Source organism: Eubalaena glacialis, chromosome 7, assembly GCF_028564815.1.
Source record: "Eubalaena glacialis isolate mEubGla1 chromosome 7, mEubGla1.1.hap2.+ XY, whole genome shotgun sequence".
Taxonomy (NCBI): domain Eukaryota; kingdom Metazoa; phylum Chordata; class Mammalia; order Artiodactyla; family Balaenidae; genus Eubalaena; species Eubalaena glacialis.
The window spans coordinates 8308314-8329853 of record NC_083722.1 but is presented as its reverse complement, the minus strand read 5'-3'; the positions used below and the strand labels follow the sequence as shown (position 1 = coordinate 8329853).

The following is a 21540-nucleotide window of genomic DNA, read 5'->3' as shown; positions in this document are numbered from 1 at the left end:
GGGCTTCTCATTGCAGTGGCTTCTCTTGCTGCAGAGCACGGGCTCTAGGCACGTGGGCTCAGTAGTTGTGGCTCATGGGCTCTAGAGCGCAAGCTCAGTAGTTGTGGCACATGGGCTTAGTTGCTCCGTGGCCTGTGGGATCTTCCCGGACCAGGGCTCAAACTCGTGTCCCCTGCATTGGCAGGTGGATTCTTAACCACTGTGCCACCAGGGAAGCCCAATACTTGCTTTTCTTAAAGCATGGTGTGCTTAAACCAGTTATTTCTCAGAATAGTTATGCGTTTTCACGTTTCAGCATGTTATTAAGCTACTCACTTCTTTTAAGAATCGTTTTAGAGCTAAAGTGGGGGGACTTGCAGGTGCCTTTGAGCTTGGTTGCACGTTAGGGGGCGTTACGTGCATAATCTCATCTAATCCTCCCAACAGTCTCATAAGGTGTTCGTCACAGCCTCCACTTTCCAGGGGAGGAATCTGAGGTCTGAGAAGTGAACTTGCTGAGGGACATACCTCTAGGAAGAGGCAGGATTGATATTTGAGTCCACGTCTGCCTGACTCTGAAGCTAATGACTTTTACGTCCCAGCTAATGGTTGATGTTGCCAAGCCCTAAAATAAGAGGGCCTATTTAAACACTTCATGAGCAATTCCAGCTCACCAGAACCCTGCGTGCTAAAAAGCATCCTGTTGGTCAGAAAGAGTGAAAGGCACTGCCAAAGGCTCCCACCTCAGATCCAGAGCGTAGCCTCAATGCTGAGGGAGTCTGAGCTAACGACCAAGGAGATGCCTGCCACCCGGCTGCAGTCCCTTGCTCCAGGGCAGGCTGACCCTCAGAAGGCCTGAACGGGTCATCGAGGTGCTGTAAAGACCGTGGTACCAACGTACTGCTACGGTGGCTTTCTCTGCCATTGGAAACACTGTCTTTTCAAATGACTTCACATTGCTCCAAGTGAATAACTTCATTTAACCAGATACAGTCAAATCTCCCAGAACTGGCTTGCCAGTGTGAAAGGGACACCCCCAGAACATAAGATACCCAGATTTCAAGTTTTGCCTCTCAAATAAGGAAGTAACTTTCTTTAGGAGTATTTATTTGTGAAGTTAGAGAAGTATTTATTTGTGAAGTTAATCTGTCTCACTGTGTAGCCTATAAATACTGTGTAGCAAACATGGCACTGGAAGGGGGGGCCCTGATGGGCTGCTGGACCCCGCTAACCGAGGTGCTCCTTCACACCCCTGTGGTCATTGAGCTGAATAACCTCTGAAACTTTAGTCCCCTCAACTGTGAAATGGAGAGTAGGGTTGGATTATCGCTTAATGGTCTTGGCTAAAATTTTATGACCCAGACATCCTTATCTGATTCTTTCCCAGAGTCACTTGAAAAGTTTAGTAAAACGACTTGGCCTCAAGATTCTTAAGAAAGAAGAAAAGACACTCAGGCGTTGATGTAAATTTCAGTTGACCCCCTACGTTTTGGCATATCCTTCTTTTACCTTCCTTTAGGATCCTGTCCACCTTTCTATCTGGAAACCGCAGTCTCCTTTAGAGGATAGAACCATGTCTTAGAAAGCAAGGAGCAGGCAGGAGCACGGGAGAGGGGGGTCAGGGGTGCCGAGCGGGGGGCCGCAGAGTTCGCAGACTTGGTCCCATACATGAGAACCCTTCCGGGGAGCGCCTCGTTAGAAACTCTCCTCCCTGCTTTGTTACGAAGAGCTAAGACAGTGTGTCATCCTGGAACTCGTTTTCTGCCCGTTTTCCTCTGTTTCACCCTCTCGGCTTGGGTGAGACCCTTGATGGGTCTGACGCCTCTTGAAGCGACAGCCCTGCCGCAGCCTTGGGTCAGCGCCATTCAGAGCTGGCACCAGGCTCTGCCATGTGAGCTGTTTGCGCCACATCCTCCATCATGTCGTGTCTCCCCGTTCAGTCACAGCGTCTTTCCTGTGCCTGTTTAGGAGGAGACGATACCCATAGGCATCTGGGTGCAGAAATTCTCATCCCTTTCCTCTTTCCATAATCGCATCCCTTTAGGGCTGTCTGTGGGCACCTCTCTAAAATCCAATTCAAAAATCTAGATTTAGTGCTTAGTGGTTTGTTGAATTTATTTGGACAAAAAAAGAACCAAAATGCTCGTGCCTTTTATAGTTTTCACTCAAAGAACATTTCGGTCCATGAGATATAAAAAAATGGCTGTGCTGTGCCCATCTCTGTCCCGGACTGTGTTCAGCTTCGTCCAGAGAAACACCTCAAACACTGGCAGAACCCAGAAGTCATTTCCCATCATGTTCTTTCATGTTTAAACGCTTCTAGCTGCTCTTTGGCGCTTGGTCACTCCATAACTAAATATTGCTTTAGCACTTGCTACACAAAGAGCTTCCTGAAAGCAGCAGGGGAGACATGCTGGAGGCCTGACAATCGGGGCACTGTTTGTATGGAGTGGTTTGCCGCCCAAACGCTGTGTCAAAGGAAAGTGACCCAGGAGCGCCATTCCACCTCTGAGCTTTCAGTTGTGACTTTTTCCTCATTTGAAAAAAGAGCCTGGCAGTGATTTAGACGTGGCTAGCAAAAGGCTACATTCTAGCATAAAATCAGACATTAAAATGTCTTTGAAGGAAAGTAAATCACCTCCCAAAATACAGGGGAAGAAATCTTGATGAGCACGAGAGAAGCAGTAGGAAGGGTTAACCAGTGCTCGGGGCCCATGAGGGTGTATTTTTAAGGCCGGGCTCAGTTTTTGTTACATTGTTGCTATAACAAGTAAATAAATGGACTCACTGCTACACCCAAGTGGGGCAGAAAGAATTTATAGAGAATTAATAAATCCAGTCAGAGAAAAGCAACAAGTAATCTTGGATTTGAAACAGACAAACCTGGATAACTTTGCAGTTTCTGAAAATGGGATCCAAGTTCTAATGAGCAGCCACTGATAATTCTGATGTTTCTTTTCCTAGGGTTTTCTTTAAAGGGAAAGGGTCACACAGTTCATGGGCTTTAAGACAAAGAGGTTCTTATAAGATCGAATAAATACTGTGGTGGCTCTGTTAATGCTTTTTAAGGGCATTTAAGTGAAATAAGTCCTTTCCAACAGGCAGTTTTAGAAATCAAAATACTCTTGTTAATGTACAGGTCCCAGAGACAGTATAAATAAAACTGGGTGTCAAGGAATTAAAGAAAGACAGGAAGCAATGGAATTTTACTTTCCACATATGTCTAGAAAAAGGCAAAAGATGGCTGCTCATCAGTGAGGCCTACTTTTGAATTCAGAGGATCTTAGGTGCTGTTAATGGCGAGGTTATAAATCTGTACTGTAATCATTATGGCACAGTGGCACTTTTTAACTTCTCAACAATTACCCATTACGTTTCCTGAGCACCACCTGGGGTGCCCAGTTCTTGACTAGGCCTTAGGGCAGAACGCCAGGAGCTGCTCACACACATTGCTGCTCTGCCGGATTCATGGGTGAACTCCACTGGGCCATTATCGAGGCGTTATCTAGATATCAGAAGCAAAGGATTGTGTAATTCACACCATTCCTAATGTTGCTTTGGATTGTAGAGACTTGGACACAATTAAATCATGGGATACAGAAACTGAAAAGAGTGACAAAAGATTCCTCCCTACCCCTCCAAGTGGGATTTCTTATTACTTTTTAAAATGTTGTTAAAATTATAAAAAATTCTATTTTTACGATTTTGAATTCTTTTTTGATACGTACATACATCCAGTGTAGAACTATGAATGATAATAATACACTAGAACAGGACCAATGCTGCTGAAGTTCCCCGGGCTCCTCCCCTTCCCATCTTGGTCTCATCCACTCTACCCAATTCTTTCAGTCAAACAGGAGGATTTTTCTGCATGCTTTTTACTGTTTTGTTCTTCTTTCGGGTTGCTGATAGCACGGAAGGAGGGAAAGAGTCAAAACACGGGCGAGTGTTGGAGGAGAGAAATGAGAATTTGTGATAAGTATGTGAGCAGTAGGGCCGGTGCGAGGGAGCACAGAACGTGGCGGGACCTGAGACCCTATTAATCGGCTTTCACAGGGTCGGTGGGTGGTCAAGGAGGATCTGCCTTCATGAATGGTACAGCCTGCTCCCTTCCCACTTCCCCCAGCGCACCCCTGAATGGGCAGCATCTTGCTGAAGCTCTCCTAACCACGGGGCCTCTGTTTCTGCTATGCCCCATCCCAGGCTCCCATCAGCTCAGCTTTAAGGAGGCAAACTAGATGCCCAAGGGAAGCAGCGCCCCCAAGTAGACTTGCCGAGACCTTGGTACAAGTGATACCGTGTGAACAGAAGTTGTCTTTATAGAAAGTGTTTTGCTTCTAGACATTCCTCATGGGTATGCGTTCTACTTCTTGGTGAGATCCTCTTGACAAACCCAGCATGTGCTCTTCCACTGAAAAGAAATGCAGAGGAGAAATTCAATAAAGTCTCTTGGGTTTGGGACTTTGCTGTCTTTCTCTTGGATAAATATCTTTATCTCTCAGATTATAAAGCACGTTTTCTCCTGGGGTTTTCCACTGGTGTGTCTTGTGCTGTTATGGTGATAACTGTGACAATGGCAACACTGATATGACCAGAGTAAAATAGTAACCCAAGTAAATACACTGATGATCACCAAGGGCAAAAGTCTCTTGTCATGTACCACTTTAATTTGAAATTCCCATTGCCTCGTAGACCTCACTGGGAACACTGTATACATTTGTGAAGATTAGTTTCTTTTTACATGACTTAAATCTAGGAATGATTAAATTTTGTATTCTCCTACGGTTTAATCATGAAACATTTTGAAAGCCAACAGCCCTGAGATCTGTGATCACCAAGACAGAACCATCCTCATCCTATTTGGAAGGAAGCAGGAATTGGCTGTTTTGTTCTTGCTTCTGTTGCCTTGTCTCCTGAATTCCTAGTTATCTTTGATTGTGTGTTGGACATTGTGGTTTTTAAAAAATATTTGTAGAAATAATACAAGGCCTATAAAGCTGTTCAGAGAGAGTAAAAATCCAGAGAGGATTTTACTTCCTCTGCCAGCCTCACAGGCACACATAAATCTAATTTCAGGCTTTGAGATGTTCTTGCCAAGCCTGATGACTTAAAACCTAGCTTCAGCCTGTACAAGGGTAGGTTCACTTCCAGCTACTCCTTACTTTCGCATGCAGCCCTTAGGGTCCCAACCCAAACTGCAGGATGGTTATCAGGGTCCCTACCTTGGTGAGCCCTAGAGTCCAATGTTTCCCTTCCACCACAGAAGCTGAAAAAACACAATGTAGCCCCTTAGACCTGTTTTAGATCAGCAAATGCCCCCAGAGAAAAAGCAGCCTCAAAATTTGGGCTTCCCTCTATGAATTCCTTCTCCACTTTTCAGTTTTGACCTGGTAATTCTTTACTATCTTTTAACTTTTGATGTTATCAAGAAGATTTTTCATATATTCTCCTCACTTTTTTAAAGCTGTCTTCATTAGGGTGATTGATCTGAATTACCTAGTCCACCATTTAAGCCCAAAAGTAAAATCTGCTTAACCTAGGTAACAATTATGATAAAAATAGATGAGGATTACGGGTTTATGCTTTGCCAGGTACTTTATGTACTTGATCTCATTTAATACTCCTAATAGCCTCTAAGTATTATTACTTCTGTTTTACTAACGAGGAAACAGGCCAGGAAATACCTTGGTCATGTCGTCACAGCTACTAAGTGGTAGAGCCAGGATCTAGATCCAGCTCTGCCTGGGTCCAGCTTACGTTCTCAATCACTCCCCTCATCAGACCTAATCCTTTCAATGAGCCAAAGACCCAATGTGGCCTTGGCCTTTGGTAGAAGACTTCATGCAACACAGGCCTGTCACATATTTTCAGAACTAGAGAAAGCATGACTCCTGTTCCTTTCTATTGTATTTTTTTTTCTGATGTTAAGGTAAAAAGCAGAGTTAGTTTTCATTTCTTTTTGTAAAACTCCCCCATATGTTTCTGGCTTGTGGCTGAGAAGAATGCAGGTGTTTGGGTCACATGCAAGCTCTAGATTGGGAAAAAGGAAACCATCTAGTGGCCCTTCTTGGCCGCCATCCAACCATGGTTTGCTCCAAATAGTGGTGCAGGTGCTGATTCTTCCATGGTGTCTGATTTCTCAACTTCACCTAACATCCACCCTGCTTTCTTGGCCACCCCACTTGCCCAGCACTACCATGCATGGCTGATAAGACATGCCCCTTATCCCATGGGTCCCACTCATCCTAGAGCTGACTTACCTGGAAACCAACCTCATCCTCTATCGCCAGACCTGTTTAGTGTCCTCTCCAGATCCACACCAGTTTGCTTAAGAAAAGCCTTGAGTTTTCCTTTAGTTCATTAATATATTCAGTCAATACACTTATCCAAGATCTACTATATTCAAGGCACTGTGCTAGGCCCTGCTGTTTATATACAAATGGAGGAGAAATGGTCTCTGTCTCCACAATGCGAAGAGAAGAGAAGAGATGGTCTGAAACAGTGAAACCTCAAGGGTTAAGCAGTGTTAGAGATGTATATGCACACGCGGAAGGTTCCAAGGACGGAGATATTGTATCTGTCTGAGAAAGGCTTTGTGGGAGAGAGGCACTCAGGTTGGCCCTGAAAATTGAATGAAGTTTGCACATGAGGAAAGAAAGATGAGCATCTTAGACAAAGACACAGTGTGTGAAGACACAGAGGTGTGGCACGCAGGGCATCTATGAAAAATGGAGTGGTTCAGTCTTGCCAAAGCACAGAACTGGTGAAGAGCTTTCAGGTCCTGCCCTCGGACTGAGGAGGAAGGAAGAAATACACAGATGAAAGCAAGGACCGGGCACCCTGGGGGCCAGAGACGTGTCATTTGGCCAAGATGCTGTTTGAAATATTTGAGCCAATTTCCAAAATCAGGTATCACATAAAAATCCAGATTTCTTTTTTTTTTATCATTTAAATTTTATTTATTTTTTACACAGCAGGTTCTTATTAGCTATCTATTTTATACATATTAGTGTATATATGTCAATCCCAATCTCCCAATTCATCCCACTACCACCACCCCCCCCGCTCCAATTTCCCCCCTTGGTGTCCATACGTTTCTCCTCTACATCCGTGTCTCTATTTCTGCCCTGCAAACCAGTTCATCTGTACCATTTTTCTAGGTTCCACATATATGCATTAATATACGATATTTGTTTTTCTCTTTCTGACTTACTTCACTCTGTATGACAGTCTCTAGATCCATCCACATCTCTACAAATGACCCAATTTCGTTCCTTTTTATGGCTGAGTAATATTCCATTGTATATATGTACCACATCTTCTTTATCCATTCGTCTGTCGATGGGCATTTAGGTTGCTTCCATGACCTGGCTATTGTAAATAGTGCTGCAATGAACATTGAGGTGCATGTGTCTTTTTGAATTATGGTTTTCTCTGGGTATATGCCCAGTAGTGGGATTGCTGGGTCATATGGTAATTGTATTTTTAGTTTTTTAAGGAACCCCCCTCTGACTTCTCATGAAAATTGGAAAGATCTGGCAACACAGGGAGTATTTTTTCAGGATGGTGGTTGGCTGGAGCTGAGGACCGGCTGCCACCTTTCAAAAGAGTATGAATTCTGTGTCCCCAACACAGGATCCCGGCTTATCTCTCCCTTCACGCAGCCTGCTCAGCCCACAGACATCTAAGCATAAGGCCCTGGCTCTGCTACAGGTGCGAACTCAAGCCAACTGAATGTGGAGACACGAATGACAGACCTCAGGGCTCTGTCCCAGCGCACTGACTCTCACACCTGGTGGTTTTCAATGTTCCCTAGCCCTCGCTGCTACCCAGGACACAGACTCCCCTTTCAAATTTCAGCATGCACGGCTCTCAAAATTATGAGACGCAGAAGTCTTAGTAGCATCTCTAAAAAGCTCGTGCTGCCCAGAATCTGAGGCTCAAAATGGTGTGAATCAAAGTGTGGGCTGGGGTAAGTCATGTTTGTTTGCTTGTTTTTTTCTACAAGCGGAATTGGCAGAGAGCTAACGTGACCCCAATCTCCAGGCTTTAGATCCTCCCCTGCCGGGGTCCGGCCTCTGAGATTTATTCCATGGACTCGTCCCTTTCTAAACGTCTCTAGTCTGCCCTTCTCTGCTTCATAGCTCTTCTCAAAGTGTCCACCTTCAGACTTTTCCATTAGTTGACAAGAACAGTATACTAACGTCCAAGGAAGGTTGGATTCCTCATCTGGACAGAAAATCCATATTTGGAAAATGCAAATCCTCTGCAGGGGAGCCAGGAAAGTAGTCGGTCATAGAGCCCTGGGGAGCCCACGGTTCAGCCCCCTTTGTGGCAACGCTAAAGAACTAAGAAGTCAGTTTGGTAATTCCTAAGGCTATAACTATAAATAAATACGCAGAATGAAAGGAGTGCAGGAAAGAAAAACAAATGGAGGGAAAAAGGAAATGAAAAACCTGACTTGATTTCATTGAGAAAATTAGTTTTTAAGATGCCCTTTGTGTAGCAATTACATCAGTGCCTTGCTGTGCAAATGCCCAGGAGATTTCTTCCCAAATGTACATCCCCTTAGCTAGACCTTGGTGTTCCTCATAGGCTGAGGTTCAGTAATCCTGGGAAAGTAGAAAGGTTTTTGTGTACTATGTCAAGCAGGAAGAAAAGGCCTTATGAACCACAAAACTGGATACTTTGTAAGGTACAGAACAGTCAGCACTTTCCTCTGAGGAGAGAACACACAATTGGCATGAAAGTGACCCAAGCCATGGGGTGAGGAGGAGAAGGTCCAAAAGTAGAGGACGTCCAGCTCCTTGTTCTCTCAGGCGTCACAAAGGGGCTCACTCTGTGCCCTGCCTGTGTCTGACCAGATGCACAACCCCGGTCCCATTTCCATGACATTCGTGGACCGGTGGGAATTGGATAGTAACATCAGGGTGCTGGCATTGGGGAAGGTTGTATTTTGTTGGCTTTTTCCCCCTGTGGTTTTTCACCAACTGTTTCTTTTAATGCATAAACAAGGAAAATGACTGGTTTGGAATGCAAAGTTTTTAAAAAACCAGATGACCACAGGCATCCTCTAAATGAGAAAGAGAGAGCACGCGGGGGGTTCTGTGACATTTGTCAGGAAGTGAGACCTTAAATACTGGGAAGCATTAATGCTCCCTGCCAGGGACGATCTGCAAAGGCAAGGCAGAGCCTCACTGGCGACCCGCCTTCCTGAGGTTGTGCCTTATGTTTACATGTCACCAAGCGCTATTTTCAGATACTAGCACCACCCCATCTATCTCCCAGCCCCGCTCCCTTTTTTAAACTAAAGAGGAAACCCGTCTGCTGGCCTTCAGCATAACCAGCCTTGGTTTTCCATTAGCGTTATTACTAACTTGGCAACCTTGGATAGAATCCACTCTTAGAAACTTGTAGACTGAACAAAAGCGGCGCTGTGAGCAGGTTCTATTAAACAGCCAAAACAGAGAGCTATAAATAGAGGAGCTGATGAGATAGACCAAGAGAAGATACTTCATTTCTCTCCTGGACAATAGTGAGTGAAGAAAAAAATTATATAAGGGCATTGGGAACACAGTGTATCTTTCTTGAGCAGAGAGCATCCTGCTTTAAAAAGGAAGATTTGCTCTGCACAGTACAGTAGCCACTTTGTAAAGTGGTTCTGTATGTTGCATGCCAACAAACCTTAAAGCAAGAGATTCCTTTTTGAAAACAGAGGCAGTGGAGAGATTGGATGGGATGGTGGCTGCATACTAATCTCTTTTACCTTCATTGCAAGACATAATCAGCTACAAGCACCAGGGATTTAAAAGCAAATTGATCCCGGGCATTTAGAGCCCCCAGGGAGAAGGGCATCGTGCATTTGGCTGAGTTCCACCCATTTCGGGGTAAGATGGATATGAGCATTTTTCGCATAGTTTTGCAGGCAGCCTGACACCAGAGTTTTCACATTAGAGAAAGGATAAAAGATGATGGTTTCTTAGGGAACAACAAACTCTTCCTAATTTGCAGTGTCTGTTCTCACAAATGTCATGAGCAATACTTAGGTGGGTGCTGTTAGCATTCGGGGGACAGGGGTTAGGCAGAAACAAGACCCTAGTCGCTTAGAAGCTTTGGGGGGATTAAATATATTTTCAGAGGAGTTTAAGTTCCAGTCGTTTCTCTACCTGTGCTTAGGACACAATGCAGTGTGTAGATATGAAAATGCGAGCCTGTCGGGTGAGATTTGTGTCATTGACATTGGTTCCAGATGCTCGAGCTGTGATGAGTGTACTTTACTTTTGACATCACTTGGACGTAGGTACCGTCTGGATGTTTGCTTCCCCGGTGGAAATGGGAAAATGATTAGACCTCAACTCTCTTCCTGGTCGGCTCCCAGACTCAGTATTTCATGTGTTTCATTCGTTAAAATGAAAGCTCCTGGAGGCTTCTAAGGGCAGCGCTGTGTGAGCCTTAGCTTCATAAAAGTACTCTAGTGACCTATGGAATTTTAGTTATAATCATAATAACGTCAGATGAAGAGGCTTCCTGGGGAAGGTATGAGAGGAATTTTAAGTGGCTGAGCTCTATTTACAAATAGTTTCAGAGCCTTTTTTTTTTTTTTTTTAAATGCTGTGCTTTTCATGCTCCAAAGGGTTGATCTAGGACTTTCATAATTCAAACATGATTCTCCTTTCAAGTACCTTTTGGGAATTGAGACTTTATCTGACTAACTTTGAGGTGATTTTGTTACCATGAGGAATGGGGACAGAGATATTTCAGGGGATGGTTCTTCGCTGGGATTCAAGAGGGATTTAAAAGTTTACGGGCCTGGTGTCTCCTTCCTTGTCTCCTTCCTTTTGTTTCTTCCCTCTTTCTTTGTGTGTGTGTGTGTTTTGTTTTTTTTCTTTCTTTCTTTCTTTTTAGTCGGGTGAAAGATGAGGGTGGAGTGTCTCATCAGGAGGCTAGGAGGTGCCCTCAGGACTCGGCTCGGAATTTTACCCCTGTGTCTTCCTGCCACAGGTGATCACGCCGATGAGGACAGGCCACGGCTATGTGTACGAGTACCCATCCAGATACCAAAAGGACGTCTACGATGTTCCTCCTTCCCAGACCGCTCACGGGGTGCGTACCAGAAATGTGGTCACTGGGGGAGAGGGCAGCTTTCCTTCAGGGCTACAGAGGAAAGGGAAGTTCACAAAATATGTACATGTCATGTGACGCTTTATTTAGGTTGTCTATCCAGGGGCCATTTTAGCCAATGTTATTTAAGTTATGTTTTCTGGATTTGCTTTATTAGGGAATCGAGGCTTTGATCTAACAAAGCTTTTATTGCTTATCAATTTATCAGGCAGCGTAAAATTGAAGCTACAATTTAAAGTACAGTGTAGACAGTTCACCTAAGATCATTTTTATATTCAATCTAAGTCAAAGAATACAAAATTGAAAAAGAAAAATTCCATCAACCCTTTATTACATAGAATTCAGCCGAAGGGCAAGGGAACACACAACCTGGTAAATAAATCCATCATTAAAAGCTTAGTACATAAAAAATGACAAGCATAAGACATTTCCGTGCTGGGTAACTCTGGTGGGGTGTTTCTCTTCAGGTGTACGACATCCCACCGTCATCTGTGAAAGGCCCCGTGTTCTCAGTTCCAGTGGGGGAGATAAAACCTCAAGGGGTCTATGACATCCCTCCTACCAAAGGGGTAAGAGCTACTACAGAGCAGCAAAAAACGTGTGTGTGTGTGTGTGTGTGTGTGTGTGTGTGTGTGTGTGTGTACTGGGATAAACAAACCAAAGAGGAGAAGCTAGCCTTTGTAAGAGAGTACAGGGAGGGAAGAGAAGGGGGGAGGGAGGAAGAAACGGCAATAAAGATAATTCTAGGAATTCCATATTTAGGGGCCCACACTAAAAAAATGGGAGTCAGTAAGGAGAGCCAATAAGAAGGTAATCAATTCCATTTGGCAAGCAACTCCTGTAGCTCACATAGCTCATGTTTCTATAGGGTGTCACAGCTTACTCAGGCCGTATATATATGGGTTAACGCATTGGACTCATTCTGCCCAGGAAGTACAGTTATCCTGATTCTACAGATGAGGGAACTGTGTCTCAGAACATTGAAGCAGCTTACTGGGCAGCACACAGCTGACAGGTCCGGAGGAGACCCTAGGCCTCCCGACGCCTGGCCCGGGCTGTTAAGGCATCATCTGCCCTCCCAGCCTGCAGCACTGAGGAAGGAGACCCAGGAGGTGGTCAGCAATGCGGGCCCAGGAGAGCAGCGCAGGCAGGAGGGGTCCACGCAAGGCAGCGTGGAGGCCAGGGAAGGATGCACTTGTCAAAGGGCGGGGGAGGTGAGGGCAGGGCCGGGCCTTGGGAGACACTTAGGGGTGGACGGCGAGCGAGGGGGAGGCAGCACCTGGCCCTCATCCTGATGTACCGCTCAGTTTCCGCACCGTCACATGAGACAACTGAGCAAGTAACAGCTTCGCTCTCCACTTGCTTTTCAGGGATACGCCATTCCACCCCCTGCCTGCAGAGATGAGGCCGGGCTTAGGGAGAAAGAGTACGACTTCCCCCCTCCCATGAGACACGCCGGCCGGCCCGACGGCAGACCCGAGGGCGTGTATGACATCCCCCCAGCCGGCACCAAGCCCCTGGGGAAGGACCTTCACGCTAAATGTAACGGCGATGCTGCAGGGGCAGCGGAGCTGGCGCCACGGAGACACCAGAGCATTTCCCTGAGCCACCCGGCCCCGCAGCTGGGCCAGCCCGGCGGCTCCCAGAACGACGCCTACGATGTCCCCCGGGGGGTCCAGTTTCTGGCACCGCCAGCAGAAACCAGCGAGAAAGCAAACCTCGAGGAAAGGGACGGGGTTTACGACGTGCCGCTGCGCAGCCCGCCGGACGCCAAAGGCTCCCCGGACGTGGTGGACGGCATCAACCGGCTGTCCTTCTCCAGCACCGGCAGCAGCCGGAGCACCATGTCCACGTCCTCCACCGCCTCCAAGGACTCTGCGCTGTCCGCCTCGCCGGCCCAGGGCAAAAGGCTCTTCCTGGACCCAGACACGGCCATCGAGAGGCTCCACCGGCTGCAGCAGGCCCTGGAGACGGGTGTCTCGGGCCTGAGGGCGCTGGTCACCACCGACTGGCGGGGCTACGGCTACATGGAGCGGCACGTCAACGAGGTCCGCGCCGCCGTCGACAGCGTGGAGCTGGCCCTGAGGGACTACCTGCACTTCGCCAGGGGCGCCGCGGCCAACGCCTCCCGCCTGCCGGAGCCGCTCCTCCACCACAAGGTGAGGCGGGAGCTCCAGCGGCTGGAGGACTCCCACCAGATCCTGAGCCAGACCAGCCACGACTTAAACGAGTGCAGCTGGTCCCTGAACGTGCTGGCCGTCAACAAGCCCCAGAACAAATGGGATGACCTGGACCGGTTCGTGATGGTGGCAAAGACGGTGCCAGACGATGCCAAGCAGCTGACCACGACCATCAACACCAACGCGGAGGCCCTCTTCAAGCCGGGCCCTGGCAGCTCGCATGGGAAGAGCGGGCCTGAGAGCATCACGAACTCCGCTGAGTGCCCACACGCCGGCGCCCAGGTACAGCTGCTGCATCCCGGGGACCACAAGGCTCCAGCCCTCAACAAGCCGCTGCCCCCAAGCCTGGGCAAGGACCAGCCCCCTGACTGTAGTAGCAGTGATGGCTCTGAACGGAGCTGGATGGATGATTATGACTATGTCCACCTCCAGGTAAAGAACCAGACTCCTAAGGCACCTACATTCACAGGCAGGGGCCTGGGGCTCATGCCTGTAAGGCTGGTAGCTAGACTACCAGAGCGGAGACCAAGATTAACGTTCAGAAACATGATGAATGGTTCACAGATTGGAGGCAATGTTGTCCAGTAGGAAGAATACTGGCCTGAGAGTCCTGAGTCCCCTAGACTTTTCCGTGACACTGTGTCACCAACTTATGTAACCTCATCTCATTGCCTCATTTGCAAAATGAATGAAGCACAGGGTTGGATTAGATCTGATGGATATGCCTCAGGCAAGCAGGAGGAGACTCCCCAAGTAGGCTAGTGGGCCCGCAAATAAACATACCAGCTCCACTTCTGTTTGCATTTCATGATATGGTTCTACATGATACTTTATTTGAAAAAAAAGTAGGGGGAGGGGTGTGTCACGTTTAAGGAAAAAGATTTGGAAACCTCTCAATTTCTAAGGTCCCTTCAGCTCTATCCTGTGTATGTGTATGTGTGTAGAATTACTCACAGAGAAACTTAACCCCACCATAGGCTTAGCTTGAAGAGCACTGGGCATTTGCCAATTGACCTAGAACTTAACGGCATATGGAAATCGGGCCATCACAGTCTGCGTCCTACAGGTGGCAACTCCACCAGGTTGACTCGGGATCCTGACAGCTTGCTCCTTCCCTTTGGGGGATTAAAACATTCTACAAGATCCATGATTTAGAATTTGCTTTACTATCTTATTCTGCCATTCTTTTCATTTGACTGACAGCCGCGAAGTATCCTGAGGATTATTACACACAGTTCCTTTGCGTACAACTGGGGAGGGGAGAGCAGAGCCACACCTTGTGCTGAAGAAAAGTATGGGGAGAGAGTAGACCGAGGCATTAAACATTTACCTGGCTGGTTGTCCAACTCCACCTCTTGGGAAATGCTAATTCGGTGTAGAGCTGTAGATGATTGAAAGAAACTAGAAATACAATGTGGACCATGTTTAGACCCACGTTAGGAGGTTTATGGGTTTGCATATAATCTATTAGAAAAGAGCCCTGAGAAAAAGTACCGCTTAAGGAGGTTTGAAGGGGGCCATGGTTAGCCCTCCAAAAATGGTGAAGTGGAGCGGAGAGCATGGCACCCCACACGCAAATGGGTTTTAGTTTTCAGTTCTCATCTACACAGTGACTCTGGAAGTCCGGCCGAGAACCCCTGTCTGGGGGTTCACAGGGCCTAACTGGGCATGCGGGAAATTGCCAAGGCAGTGGAAAATGGAAGAGTATGTACGTGTTTGTCAATGAAATTGTTAGCATAAGTGAATCATAGTGGTGACATCATGTTTTCTTTATGTTGAAAAATAATAGGGTAAGGAGGAGTTTGAGAGACAACAGAAGGAGCTGCTGGAAAGAGAAAATATCATCAAACAGAACAAGATGCAGCTGGAACATCACCAGGTACGTTCAGTCAGAACGAAAACTCCTCGGCATTGAAAAGATTTCCCACTTAATAAGGGAAGCACAACTTCAAAAGATCATGGTTTTGATCCTCCCAGTACACGTTGGCATAAACAAGCTCCAAGGCACGTAATAGGGTATAAGAACAAAGAGAAGGTCTATGGCCTTAGTAATCTAGCTGGGTGTACCTGGACTAGGTCCAAATAGCAGTTTTTCCAGGCTAAGCCTGTACATCTAACCTATTAAGACTATTGGGTTAAGGCGGTTGGTCTCAAGGAGCAAGACCCTCTCAAGCTGGCCCCAGCAAACGTGTTTTATAGTAAAGCCATAACAGGGGAATTCAAGAACAGAAAATGAAGATTTAGCCATGTCTTAAAGAACTAGGACTGTCAATTTCCTCTCCTTCTTGTACTAACTTTGTGTCTCTCTAAATTGACTTCCTTGGCCTCTATTTTCTGGCAGTTTCCTCAGATTATCTACTCATTTGGCTCCCCTGTAACTTTACAGAACCCACAGCTGGACACTCAAAGCCTTTCCTATGTATAGTTTTTCATCTCAGCTTCCTCGCTAATAGTCAGCCCCTTCTGTGGTTTATCAAATTCCTTAAAAAAGAGTCTGGGCCATTATCTATCTATCTATCTCTATCGATCTCCCTCTGTCTCTCTGTCTCTATCATCTCTATCTCTATCTCTCCCCTACTACCCAAGGGGTAGTTCTTGGCTGTTCTTGGTCCAATCTAAGGGGAGGAGGGCAGGATCCAGTGTTTTCAAAATATATCCAAGTCCATTTACTAAGGGCTTTGGGCAAGGCAGTTTCATTCAAAAGTTGGGCATGAGTGGGGCAAGTAATAATGGGTATTGCTAATACAAGGGCACAAAAATAACAAGAAATGGATTGAGGATTTATAGGCCTTTTAGGATGAACTGAAATGGCGTGTAGGGACATGAAATGGCGCACTGAACTCAGGAAACCAGAGTTCTAATCTGTGCTTTCTGGCCAATCAATCATATGACCTCAGGCAAGTCACTTAACCTCCCTGAACTTCGATTATTTCTCTATAAAATGAGAAAGTCCCTCTCCCCTCCGACCTAATGAGATGATATATTTATGAACATACTTGGAAAAGCATAAGCTGAATATCTTGAAGCATCGCCCTGTATCTGTTTATGTTTGCTTTGGCATTTGGCCAAGTGAGACTGCAGGGCTTTGGGGAACTTGTTGAAATCATAGTAATTCCTAAGAAGAAAACAGGGTCTACAGAAAAGGAAAGCTCGCTGTGCACTTCTCAGGGGAGAAGCTGGGTGAGGTTGACCCTGCTCAGACTCAACCCTATTTCAGGGCAGAAGACTGAGTCCTAAACTCCGGTCACAGATAGATAGTCCTTGTCTGTAAAAGAGAGCCTCTCCTGACACTTGGTGCAATAGCTGGAAATTATTATCATTGCAGTTTAAATAATACACCAGCTGGGGGCAGTGAGGAGAGAAGGGAGAAAGCTAACACTGAGTCTGACCTTGCGTGAGGCCCCTTCCTTTCGACCGCTCCGGGGGTCTAAGTGTTATGATGCACAGCCTGCGTTCAGGTTCCCTTAGAGAAGTTCTCTTCCACAGTGCACATGTATTTATATGCAGTAGTCTACCCTGTAGTGCTGGATGATAACATTTATAAATCTGGACAGAAAGAGTAGGAGAAATAGAAAGGGGTCATGGATTGTCATTTATCTCAGTGCCTTGAAGGGACAAAGTCAAGGCTTTCCCCCAGAAGGAGCAAAGTGTCAGTGACTGACAACAAAGAGATCCCTCCGTTTGCTTTTCCCTGGCCGCCACTCAACATTTAATAAACATCTACCTAGTCTCCATTATGCCAAACACTATTCTAAGCACTTTGCAAATATTAACTCATTTAACCTTCGCAAAGGTGTAGGTAACAGAGCTGGGTTTAAACCCCGTGCTGCCTTCCAGCCTGAGGACAGAAGAGACCAATCGTGTCCAATCACAGGAGTCACAGCTGGAGGATTCCTTAGGGATCCTCTTTGTCAGCCTCTACATTTCACAACAGGAAAGCCAGGCAACTGGACAAGTCTTGGCATCTAATAAGCACCTCACACTGGGATGAAGATCCCTGCGTTTTAACTGCAAGCCCTGGTTAATTTCCATTTCGGCACACCGCCTCATCCTTAACAAACTCGGCTTTTTCCTTCCCTGCAGCTGAGTCAGTTCCAGTTGCTGGAACAAGAAATCACAAAGCCCGTGGAGAACGACATCTCCAAGTGGAAGCCCTCCCAGAGCCTCCCAAGCACCAGCAGCGGCGTGGGCGCTCAGGACAGGCAGCTGCTGTGCTTCTACTACGACCAGTGTGAGACCCATTACATCTCCCTCCTCAACGCCATCGACGCTCTCTTCAGCTGCCTCAGCTCGGCACAGCCCCCGCGGATCTTCGTGGCGCACAGCAAGTTTGTCATCCTCAGCGCCCACAAACTGGTGTTCATCGGAGACACGCTGACAAGGCAGGTGGCCGCCCAGGACGTTCGCAACAAAGTGATGAACTCCAGCAACCAGCTCTGCGAGCAGCTCAAGACTATAGTTCTGGCGACCAAGACGGCCGCGCTCCATTACCCCAGCACCTCCGCCCTGCAGGAGATGGTCCACCAGGTGACGGACCTGTCCAGGAACGCGCAGCTCTTCAAGCGATCTCTGCTGGAGATGGCGACATTCTGAGAAGAAGACCAGCAGAAGAGGGACCGACTTGGATTACTGAGGAAAACTGGAAATACTCTCTGGTTTTTGTAAATCTTATCTATTTTTGTAGATATTTTATATGAAAATGAAATATTTTAACATTTGATGGGTTAGACGACATTCAGAAATTCAGGGAACTCTAGGGGAACTTTTTTTTTCCTGCGTGGTTCTTGTGTACACACATAAGCATCTAAGACGTAAACTGTACAGAATCCTGTCCGTGTGTGTGTGTATGACTCTGTGTTCATGTTCGTTCGGAGATGTTTGTCTGGTACATTCCATTGAAAACCATGAATTAAGAAGCACCTTAGCACCTCCTAATGCTGCATTTTTTTTTTTAGAAAACATACCAGCTGGTTGTACTATTGCTTGACATATACTAGCGATTATTCTGAGCCTGTCACCCCCAAGTCTGGGAAGCATAGTATATTTGCAGGTGTGCACCTTCCAATAAGGAGGCATGCTATGCCTTGTTTTTGTTTTTGAAACCCCTTCCAAAACTGGCTGTGTTGGGCACGTTATTGCAAGATGCCTCACTTCTGGTTGAAAAAGCCCTCTTAGAAAGTTTCGCAAAGTATATGTTAATCCAAACTCTGACATGTTAGGTGCTGGAGGAGTGACACGTGTACTTAGGGGCCATGTCCCCACTTAGGGTTGTTTCAGCATGGAGAGGACGTGTTTCCGCAGGGCTTTTTGATCATTGGCATTTATGAGTGACTTGGCCATGTGATTTTCCAAAGGATGTTTTTAGATTTGCAAAAACTATATTATTTGCAGCAGGAATTCATAAAGACACATCAGACTATGATCATCCACAAAAGGAAGGATGGTCCCATCTGCCAGTTGTAAGTAGGGGCCTTTCTGACTCTCAACATTCCCTTAGGTGCTACTACCCCATTACCTGAGGGAAACTGGCCAGTTCCTTGATCACCTAAACATTAAAGCCACCAGGCCACATCCCACTGTAAGAGAATCCGATGCTTGATCCTGTACCCTCCCTAAAAGATGCACATGCAGACCCAGCACTCAGAGCAGCTGTATGGAGCCCATCTAGGCGTTACAGCTCTGTCTGGCCAATGACCCTGTGCACACTGCCCACCACCGTCTCCCAGCTCGGCACAGCATCCTTCCATTCCATAGTCTGTCCTCTCATACCTGCTGGGGTTGGCACAGCACAAACACACCACAAGCCATCAGATTCATCACACTTCTTACCCGGGGGGTAAATGTAGTCACATATTACCAAGTCAAGAAGCAAATTACGGTTTATCAGTCCAGTTTTTATTTAATGATGCTATTCCAGCTGATTGGAAAACGTTTTGGTTTGCAATATATGCCTTGACTTAATTGAGCTTGCTTGTTTTAAACAACCAAATCATTGGAACAGGAAAGGATTTAGGAGAGAAGGATGCATGATCTAAGTGGGATACAAAATAATCCGTGAAACTTACCCTAGAAGGTGCTTTTCAGAACTACCGCTCTTGTAGTTCTTGACCTTCTGCTCTGCCAGAAGAAGCCGTATTGTTACAAGAAAGAAAGTGTGTGGGAAGGAAGAAGCAAGTTGCTGAAAATCAATGAAGAAGAGGTTGAAAAGTGTCCTTGTAGATTTCATTGTATAATGTGCATTTCTTAGGAGATGACAGACTTGAGCAAAGTGGTGACATTTCACGTTTTCCAAACCAAAATGTTCAATCTGTATTACTCTCTTTCCCACATTGTATATACAGGCTATTTTAAAATCATTAAAAATTTAGATGTCTGTTTTCATAGGCATTGGGTTTTCTTTTTCTCTATTTCTTTCCTTGTCTCAAAATTAAATATTAGCTTATTTTGGCACTCCTAATATAGAAAGTTAAATTATGGTGATTTTATCAATATTATAGATCTGGATTTTTGAGTAAAATTGAGTGCTATTTTTTCATTTTGCATCATGTCATTTTGCATCATTTAAAGAAAATTCTGGAATTTGTGAACATTACCAGACCCAAATATCTGGAACAAAGCTGCTCTTCGCCAGAAAGCCTATATATTTAAATGATGGGTGGAATGCTTTCTGCTATCATAATATGGATGTTACTATTCACATGGTTTTAGAATCAAAGGGAATTGCTCGATTCATTCTGGAATGGACATCAAGAAATATTTAAAAGAAAACTATATTTGATGAAAATAAGAGATTCGTAACCACATAAATTATTTTTAATGCTTGGCCCACTCTTTCACTCTGGTATCCTACTGAAAGTTACAGATAAAGTATCTGAATATACCTTGCATATACCTTTTTCCCACATCTATATACATTTTCAAAGAAAGTGTCAAGGCACTTCTTGGGAAATGGAAAGTCTTTTGAAAAAATGGCACTAGAACAACTAGATCTCTCCATGGAAAAAAAAATGAATATTTACCTTACATCTTACAGAAAAATTAACTCACATGGATCATAGCCCTAAACATGAAACTTAAAACTCTCATACTTCTAGAAGAAAACAGGAGAAAAATCTTTGTGATCTTAGGAAGACAAGGGTTCCTTAGGTAGAACAAAAAAGCATAAATAATAAAAAAAAATTGATAAATTGGACTTCATCAAAATTTAAAACTTTTCTAAGAAGACCATTAAGAAAACAAAAAGTTAACCAACAAACCAGGAGAAAATATTTGTACCACATACCTCAGCCAAGGACATGTATCAGAATAACGAGACAAATAGCTAAATTTTTTTTAATATAAATTTATTTATTTATTTTTGCCTGCGTTGGATCTTCATTGCTGCATGGGCTTCTCACTGCGGTGGCTTCTCTTGTTGCGGAGCACGGGCTCTAGGCGCGTGGGCTCAGTAGTTGTGGAGCACGGGCTCTAGAGCGCAGGCTCAGTAGTTGTGGCACGTGGGCTCAGTAGTTGTGGCTCATGGGCTCTAGGTGTGAGGGCTCAGTAGTTGTGGCACACGGGCCCAGCCGTTCCGCGGCATGTGGGATCTTCCCAGACCAGGGATCGAACCCATGTCTCCTGCATTGGCAGGCGGATTCTTAACCACTGCACCACCAGGGAAGTCCCAATAACTAAATTTTTTAACTGGGCCAAAATTTTGAACAGAAACCTCACAAAAGAAGACATGTGAGGGGACTTCCCTGGTGGTGCAGTGGATAAGAGTCCACCTACTAATGCAGGGATCACGGGTTCAATCCCTGGTCCGGGAAGATCCCACATGCCGTGGAGCAACTAAGCCCGTGCGCCACAACTACTGAGCCTGCGCTCTAGAGCCCACGAGACACAACTACTGAGCCCGTGAGCCACAACTACTGAGCCCACGTGCCGCAGCTACTGAAGCCCACACGCCTAGAGCCAGTGCCCCGCAAGAAGAGAAGCCACCACAATGAGAAGCCCGCGCACCGCAGCGAAGAGTAGCCCACACTCACTGCAACTAGAGAAAGCCCGCGTGCAGCAACAAAGAACCAACGCAGGCAAAAAATACATAAAATTTAAAAAAAATAAAAAGGAACAGGTAAAATTAAAAAACGAACAAACGTGAATAGACAATAAGTAAATGAAATACAAACCCACCAAATAGAATCATTAAAGTTGGGACTTCCCTAGTGGAGAAAAAAAGAGGACATATAGTATGTTCCATTTCTACAGAATTCTAGAAAAT

The 21540-nt window shown here is 45.8% G+C and overlaps 1 protein-coding gene across 4 annotated transcripts in view; it reads left to right on the top strand.

Annotated features, from left to right (window-relative positions):
• NEDD9 (neural precursor cell expressed, developmentally down-regulated 9) overlaps positions 1–19667 on the top strand; it is a 300815-nt gene extending 281148 nt beyond the window's left edge. For all 4 annotated transcript variants that reach the window (XM_061195717.1, XM_061195716.1, XM_061195715.1 and 1 more), the window contains 5 exons: positions 10981–11082; positions 11568–11669; positions 12471–13712; positions 15070–15159; positions 17364–19667. In XM_061195717.1, the coding sequence (XP_061051700.1) occupies positions 10981–11082; positions 11568–11669; positions 12471–13712; positions 15070–15159; positions 17364–17873 (2046 nt within the window). In that variant the 3' untranslated portion in view covers positions 17874–19667. The remainder of the gene's footprint in view (positions 1–10980; positions 11083–11567; positions 11670–12470; positions 13713–15069; positions 15160–17363) is intronic.
• The last annotated feature ends 1873 nt before the right edge of the window (positions 19668–21540 follow it).